Source organism: Trachurus japonicus, chromosome 2 (assembly GCF_045865225.1).
Source record: "Trachurus japonicus isolate A0001 chromosome 2, Traja_1.0".
NCBI lineage: Eukaryota > Metazoa > Chordata > Actinopteri > Carangiformes > Carangidae > Trachurus > Trachurus japonicus.
The window spans coordinates 12,810,993-12,818,769 of NC_140908.1; the positions used below are offsets into that span (position 1 = coordinate 12,810,993).

The 7,777-nt window shown below is 41.6% G+C and overlaps 1 protein-coding gene across 1 annotated transcript; it reads right to left on the reverse strand.

The window, feature by feature from the left end:
- Positions 1-214: 214 nt before the first annotated feature.
- Positions 215-6,516, reverse strand: orc4 (origin recognition complex, subunit 4). Its single transcript, XM_085801578.1, has 14 exons — positions 6,455-6,516; positions 5,569-5,632; positions 5,409-5,485; positions 4,820-4,910; positions 4,594-4,669; positions 4,211-4,296; positions 4,070-4,118; positions 3,814-3,965; positions 2,462-2,635; positions 2,281-2,367; positions 1,413-1,521; positions 1,207-1,302; positions 880-947; positions 215-455 (listed from the first exon to the last, which is right to left on the reverse strand). The coding sequence occupies exons 2-14, from the start codon at positions 5,623-5,625 to the stop codon at positions 273-275; spliced, it is 1,305 nt and encodes a 434-aa protein (XP_085657704.1). The 5' UTR covers positions 5,626-5,632; positions 6,455-6,516; the 3' UTR covers positions 215-272.
- Between the last annotated feature and the right edge of the window lie 1,261 nt (positions 6,517-7,777).

Consider the following 7,777-nt stretch of genomic DNA (forward strand, 5'->3'; position numbering starts at 1 on the left):
GCCGGAGATCAAAATGGCTTTTTTTTTTTTTTTTTTTAGCTCTCCCCCATTTCCATCTAATAAGGATCTCTGTGCTCCCTGTCCAGCCGGTGGTGACTGCACAGCTCCACCACTAGATGGCAGCATGGAGCAGGTGAAACAAGCTAGAAGAGGCTCTGTATATGAGCATATTCATCATCAGAATCTTTATTATCAGATCAAAACATAACACAAACATCCATCCTCGCTTCAGGCCGGTATAACTTAACATTGTCTCTCAGGAACAGTCCGTCTCAGCCGAACGCAGACATGCCCCACTGCTTCACCTCGGTGGGGCATTGTGGGTACTTCTGCAGGGCCTCCATGATCTGACTGTGGTCCAGCATCAGTCTCATCAGCTGGTACTCCCTCTGGGTTTTGGCCGAGGAGCCGTCGACGGGGCGGATCAGCTCCAGCTGCTGCAGGTGCTCGAAGGCCTGAGGACGATGCGTTCAGGGACAGTTAGGGCTTTAAAGAGGACATATTATAGAAATATCACTGTTTGAAGGCTCTTTAACATATATCTGGGTGTTTGTCTTGTCTTTCGGCCCCCAAAATGTGAGAACTGACATAAAAATCTGTAATTTCCAGGTTAAAATCCACATGGTTTTACCAGCTGTTCCCTCAGTTGTCTTCCAGAGATGTTAGTAGGATTCAAATTTGCATAACACCACCCATACATAGCCGTTCTGAACAGAAAAGAGCTGTGATGTTTGATCCTTGGGGTATTTTGACTGGAGCATGTCTTTAACTTTGACACCCGAGAACTATTTTAATTTGTGGGAAGGAGGCATGATATGTCTCCTTTAAACTTTTACAGCCTAAATGCTGAAGTTGTTGGAAACAGGATTTTTAACAAACCTTCATGATGACAGGCTGCTCAAAGTTGTACATGGAGTTTGACTTCCTCTGCAGGAACTTCTTGAACTCTGAAACACAAACAGAAGCAAAGTTTATAATGATTGTTGCGACTGATTTTCTTATTTCCCTTACGGATTCATTCATTACATTTCCCTTTATTTGCCGTTTTATGGTTTTACCCATACGAACTGTAAAAAACCAAAAGTCATAACTGTGAAGTTATTTCTCCTTCCTTCAAAATCGAATTCAAATTTGTGTTTTTTTTATTTTGACAGCTTGTGTTTTTAAGATAAACCCTAAAAAACAGAGCCAAGCCTCCTCTGGTACCGTTGTGGACCATCTGGAGGTTGAAGGGCTCTCCTTCGTACACGTCGTTGAGGTGTTTCATGGCGATGATCAGACACAGCTCCAAGATGGACAGGCCTAAAGAGAGAAAATTAAACACATAACTGTAGTGTAAACCCTCTGGAGGAGCAGTGTGTGTCTCTACACACACTTTGCCCTTCATCTAGACATCAGACATCAGTCGTTACCATGGAGCATGTTGGCCTTGGCGTCGGCGAAGCACAGCCGGCTGGCCTCCTGCAGGTCGGCAGCTCTGATGGCAGGTTTGGCCACAGAGACGCGACTCAGACACAACATCTAGGAACAGATACACAAGTACACGACTTTTAACTAACTTAAAGGGATAGTTCAACATTTTGGCAAATTGGCCCATTGCCATAATCGCTATAATCATAGCAGTAGGTTTGTTACCTTTAATTGTCGGTGCAAGCTGTTTTTAGAACGGCGGAGCAGAGCCGTGAGCTGCTCAGAGCTACGCTATGGAGGCTAAAGGAATTTCTTGGTTTCCCTCATGAAACTCATCAAATACACAACCCAACAACTCCAAAATGCTGTCGTGAACAAGTTGTGACCTGCACATTCACCACGCTATGAGATAATAATGGAACGTTACGAAACGGGGCCGTTTTCGAGGTAAATACAGAGTCTGCTTGCTGAAAAACTGTCCCTGAACGCAACGCGCATCAGCGCTTTTGCATGAATTTCCCTCTAAAACAACTCTGTCTGGTAACGTTGTGGTATTATCTCATAGCGTGGTGAATGTGCAGCTCACAACTTGTCCACCAGAGCGTTGTGGAGTTGTTGGGTTGTGTATTTGATGAGTTTGATGAGGGAAACCAAGAAATTCCCTTAGCCTCCATAGCGTAGCTCTGAGCAGCCTGCCGCTCTGCTCCTCCGTTCTAAAAACAGCTTGCACCGACAATTAAACGTAATGAACCTACTGCTATAATGACTATAGGGATTATGGCAATGGGCCAATTTGCCAAAATGTTGAACTATCCCTTCAATCTACATGGAAGACTAGATAACAAACAGCAGCAGGTGTGTAGCTCTCACCAGCAGCATGTGCAAAGAGCGGACGTCTTTACTGGAGTTGTAGTGTCTCTGTAAAACCTCCTCCACTGACTTGTCTGCACACAAACTCTAAAGACGAGACACAAAGAGGAGTTGGGATGATTGTTGCTGCAGCAGAGGAACTTTCTAAGTTTCTAAAAAAGTGTGTGTTCATTCACTTCACCTTGATGCTGTCGTTCCAGTCCTCCGCGAACTTGGTGTCTGGGAAATCCCCCGGCAGGCGGAGCTGGGTCTGAACCCGCTCCACGTACTGAGCCAGAGTCAGGTTGTTGAGCAGGTGGATCTGACGGTGGGAAAACCGAGACTTCACCCGCTTCTCCAGCAGCTCCAGGACATCCTGCAAGGACATGAAACACATCTTTAGTGACGACAAAGATATTCAATATATGCAGGGCCGGCCCAAGCCTCCATGGGGCCCTAAGCAAAACCTTTATTTTGGTGCCAATTAGGCTACTGCCAATAATACTATTTCATTTTTTACTCTGTCATTAGGAATCATCACATCCTGGCAGTTTTCTTTTACCCATCTATGGTTTTTATTCTGAAATGGCACTGGGTTGATTTACATCTAATCTTCAAATTGATGTAGTAGGCCTACTGGGATACTGAATGTCACCTAGGTCGACTAAAAGTAACGAAATAAACCAACAGACAATGCATTTACTGTAAACACATCATCTGCTTTTTAAAATTTTTGGTTTTAAATAAACTGCAACGGAAAAGTGCAACAACAATTTGAAATGCAACAATAATTTAAGTTTTTTGTAATAACGCAGTGTTTCTCTAAAGGTCAACAAAAGTTACGCACTACAATTTTAAAAAGTTACTTGCCTTTTGGGGGCCCCCCAATAGGCACGGGGCCCCAAGCAGGTGCTTAGTTCGCTTATGCCTTGGGCCGGCTCTGAATATATGGAAAGATACTCCACGAGAGGCTGGTGACACTTCCTGTCTCTCTAAATGGGCGTGGCCAACCGTCACCCCACCTCGTCTGTGAACGTGTGTGTGGATTTATACAATTTGTAGGTAGATGAAAGTGAGATGTTTATATTTTCTTATGATAACATTAAATATTTACACTACTAACAGTCATATTTAGCATGACAAAAATAATTTTCACGGGAGTTCGCGGCCGTTTGTTTGACGTTGCCTAGGAGATCTGTGGCCAAATCTGGCAAGAATGTGTTGTAGAGACAGAGACAGGTCGTGAACAAAGTGGATTTTCTCCTGATGTGTGCGTCTGAAAATTGCCATTTTGGTGTCAAACTGTTCAGAAGAGATGTGGCTTGTGGAAAATGAGTCCAAAATTTACTTCAGTGACTGTGGGGAGAAAGGACAGACCATAATCTGTGTTCACGTTAAATTGTCCCATTGGAGTCAATACACTCCAGGCTGCCTTTGGTCTCCCTAAAGGGGCGTGGCCGTGCAGAAGCCTAGTGACATCATACAGACGATGTTTTTTTTTTTGTTTTTTTTGAGTGGATTGGGAAGTGAAAGCAGACTGAGGCGTATACGTACCAGTCTGCAGGTGAGGCCGACCACGGCGACGGGCGCCTGGGCCGACTGGGACACGTCCAACAGGTTGTAGAGCAGAGTCTGGTTCTTGTGATGGGCGAACAGGTCGAACTCATCCAGGATGAAGAGCACAGGGCGGCTGCTGCTGCGGTCACCTGGACTCCAAACACATTATTACACCTCACTTTTATTATCTTTAATGGAAAAACAGCAACAAAAAAAAAATCACAGCTAGATTTAAACTTTAAAGTTCTCAAACCTTTCTTCAGAGCCTCCAGGAGGAAAGCCAGATTTTCTGCAAAACTTCCCTGAAATGAAACAGAACCGGCTTTTTATTGTAGATTTATTTCACTTTTTATGAGAAAACCGTTACTAATAAAACTCTCTCACTGTTACTTACAAACACTTTGTCTCCGACAACGTTTTCCAGGTGCAGTTGCCGCGTTATTTCTTTGAGTGCTATTCTGTCATCAGTCTGAAGGAGACCTGGAAGACCATAGAATATCATGGAAAAGTTTATTCAATTCAAAAAGTGAAACTAATACATTATATAGATCCATTACACACAGAATGAAACATTTAATGTCTTTATTTAATTTCTTTTAATTGTAATGGTTATGGCTCAACCTAAATGGACTTTTCCATGATATTCTGATTTATTGAGATGCACCTGTATCTGATAATCTTGTCTTTCCTGCTCTTAGTTTAATATCTACTGTGTTAAAGGAGAAACCACACAATTGAACGGTGAATAAATTAGATGAAGTGCGGCCGGCCCGTTACCGTTGAGATGAACCTGCAGCAGGTTTTTCTGCGCCTCCTTCTCCTCCAGCAGGTCTCTCAACACACACTTGAGCAGCTGTAAACACAAAAAGCACAAACACACACAGCTCGTCGGATGTTTGCAACCCTCCCAGGATTAAAAAAAAAAAAAAAAAAAACCCACTTCACAGCAATTCATCATCTTTTCAAAACCACTCTCACCCAGGAGTCTGTTTTTTAAGCTCACCATTGTTTTCCCGGCTCCTCGGGGGCCGACGATTAGCACCGAGTTGCTTTCCCCGTGGACGGCCGTCCGCTTCACCAGCTCCAGGAGGTGTCTGGAAATGAAAAGACACAGGTTTTTGACTACAATACCCATCATGCTTCTGTGTTTGCAAACTATAAAGGAGTTTTTGAGAGCTCTGTATCATTTAATTAGCCTTAATGATGAAATCCCGGGTGCTTTAGGTGGATTTCAGCACCTGAGCAGCACCTGGGAGCCTGCAAACTGGGGCAGCGCTGTCAGCCAGGTAAGACTGAACTGGGTCACCGAGACTCACTCTGAGCTCCATGTCGTCTCTTTATAATAGATGACAGTTCTACTACAGTTTCTATTTAAATATTCAAAGAGTTGCTCTTTGATTATGTGAATCTACTCCTCATCTCGCCTCTTCTACCTGCACCGTATTCTATTGTATGAAGGTTTTTCTCTCCAGGTGTAACTTTTTATCCTCTCATTTGTCATTTTCAAATCATTCAAGGTGTTAAAATGATTAAATTCTTTATTAAAACCCACAGATATGTTAATTAATGATGGTTAAAGCTGGTTTCCTTACTTATGTTGGGCTTCTACTCCCTCTGGCTTGTCAGGAAGCTGCTGGTGGCAAAGCCTCTCCCTCAAAATCTTCTGCACCTGTAAATGAAGGTGAGTAAACACGTTAGATTGACACTTCATGAAGTTATTAGTGCATGCTGCAGCAAACCAGGTTCACCTACCTGCGTGATGCATTCTCCCACAGGCAGATGAGCATCCGTCCCCTTCCTCTTACCCATGATGCAGCTCTAAACAGCAGACAGTGTTGTGTTAGTTTAAATGCATGACATCAGAGAGGCAAAAATGTGCAGCAGGGTGCTCTGGGGGTCCTGAAGGACACGCAAAGAACATTAAAACCACCTCAATGTGGGTTTTTATTGCATCCAGCAGCAGCACAATATGAGAGAAATTATCTGTAAATAAATCCCGGCTTCTCTTTAGCAGCACATAGTTACAGTTCTGAGTTTAATGTGAAGCAGATGAAAAACCTTTAGGAACGTGGCTACAGGCACTGCGCCTTTAAAGTGGGTTTCTACAGGACTGTGGCACCAAACCTCGCTTCAGTATCCGTCAAAACACAGCATAATCTGGATTTTTACATATATATATTAATGCATTGATGTTAATTCAGGTCTGATATCAATTTGCACAAACTAATATTCAATTCGGCATATGACCATTGCAACAACAAACATTTATATGACTGCAATTTCCTCTTGAATAAAAGTAAACGACTGCTCACTATCAGCCATGAGGGTTTGTTTATAACACAGCTGGAGGCGTCGCAACACAGTTTTAGAGGATGATATATTTACCGAATTATACAATTAGGTTTTATTATTCAGAAAGCGACACAAAATATAGTCAAAGTTGTTCTAATGTTTGCAGAAAAAGAGAAAAAGCAAACACAAGTCTGTCTGTTTAAAAACGGGAGTTTGCTATGGCCTCGCTACGGAAGTGTGGCGGAAGTAAACGAGCAGCAGGTTTAGTCTAAAAGAGGTCAAATGACTTTAGATTCTGCGCTTAGATCAACGTTAATTAGTAATAATAAGTAATAACAACACGTACCTACAGAAAACAGTAACTCGCCCAGGCACAGCTCTCAATCTTCGCGGGAAATCTGCTCGGCCAGCTATGACGACTTCCGGTAGTTATTTAATCTCTCGCTCTGATTGGCTGAAGCTCGGAGAGAAAATAGTCCCCTAAAAATGCTTCTGTTTCAGTCAAAAATAACAGTGTCAAACAAATGTTTTAGGAAACTGTTTTACTTTTATTTAATAGTTTGTTAAATACTAATAAAATTAAAATAAATAAACAATACCGGTATTCTATACATGTATATTTATTGAAGATTTGCATCATCATTTGGAAGAAATTGGCTTGGAATTGGACTAATATTTTTTCTTTCTCTCTCTCTTTCTTTCTTTCTTTCTTTTTAATTGCAAAAGACAATAGAATAAGAATAGAAAAGTCATTGTTGACCTCATTGTCTATTTACAAGCCCACAGTATCATCTCCCAGAGCTTTCAACCCAACCTCAAGCTCTTCATCAATGCAAATAGATATATATAATATAATAGAAATAATAATAAAATAGTCTGATAGTAACATATAGAAATAGTCTTTTACAAATAATTAGCAAACACATTCTGTAAATAATACCACTACCATTAAAACCTATAATTTGCCATTCAACCTGTTTAACTTTATTTGGACAAACAAAATCTTGTAAGCGTACAAAGCAGAGCAAAAAATATTGAATATAAAAATGAAAAAAAAGAAACTAATTGCCTTACTATAAGCAATTATTTTCTTTATCTGTAAAGCCATATCTGCCACCACCACATGAACAGGGATGTTCATCTGATTGGCTCGAGGGCTGCTTGCAGAACAACATCTTTTACTCATTCACAGCAATGATGAAGCTCTGGAGATACTTAAAACGCTTCCTGTGGCTTTTGGCCGACTGATGAAAAAAAGCACAATAAACCACCAGATATCTCACAAATCGCCTCCCAGGCTCTGCTCACGTTTAGCCTGTCACATTACTCTAAAATACGACTCTCTGCTCACGCATTCAGCTCTGTGTTTGCCCTTAAAAATACATGAAGCGGCCCTTTTACTGCAGCCATACACTGGATTAATTGAACATCTCCTCAGGTTTGACCTTCAACCAAAATTCAAGCGTTTGCACCCGGAGCTGCTTCTCTTTTCCACCTCAAATCACTGAACTCCTCATTTTATTTTTTAGCTTTTGTGACCATCGTTTTCCCTGGTAAATTACACAGTTTTTACCCCAGTGTCACTACATGTTATATTTTCAGATGTTCATGCATGTAAACACAATTTTAACTGGGAAATGACCACAATAATAATACAGCAGTTTGCTCT

Excerpts from the sequence above, each read along its gene's own strand:
- orc4 (XM_085801578.1), bottom strand. The coding sequence starts at position 5,625 with ATGGGTAAGAGGAAGGGGACGGATGCTCATCTGCCTGTGGGAGAATGC. Across the intron at positions 4,119-4,210 it reads TTGTCGGAGACAAAGTGTTT|GGAAGTTTTGCAGAAAATCT; the intron begins GTAAGTAACAGT and ends GTTTCATTTCAG. Across the intron at positions 948-1,206 it reads CCTCCAGATGGTCCACAACG|AGTTCAAGAAGTTCCTGCAG; the intron begins GTACCAGAGGAG and ends TTTGTGTTTCAG.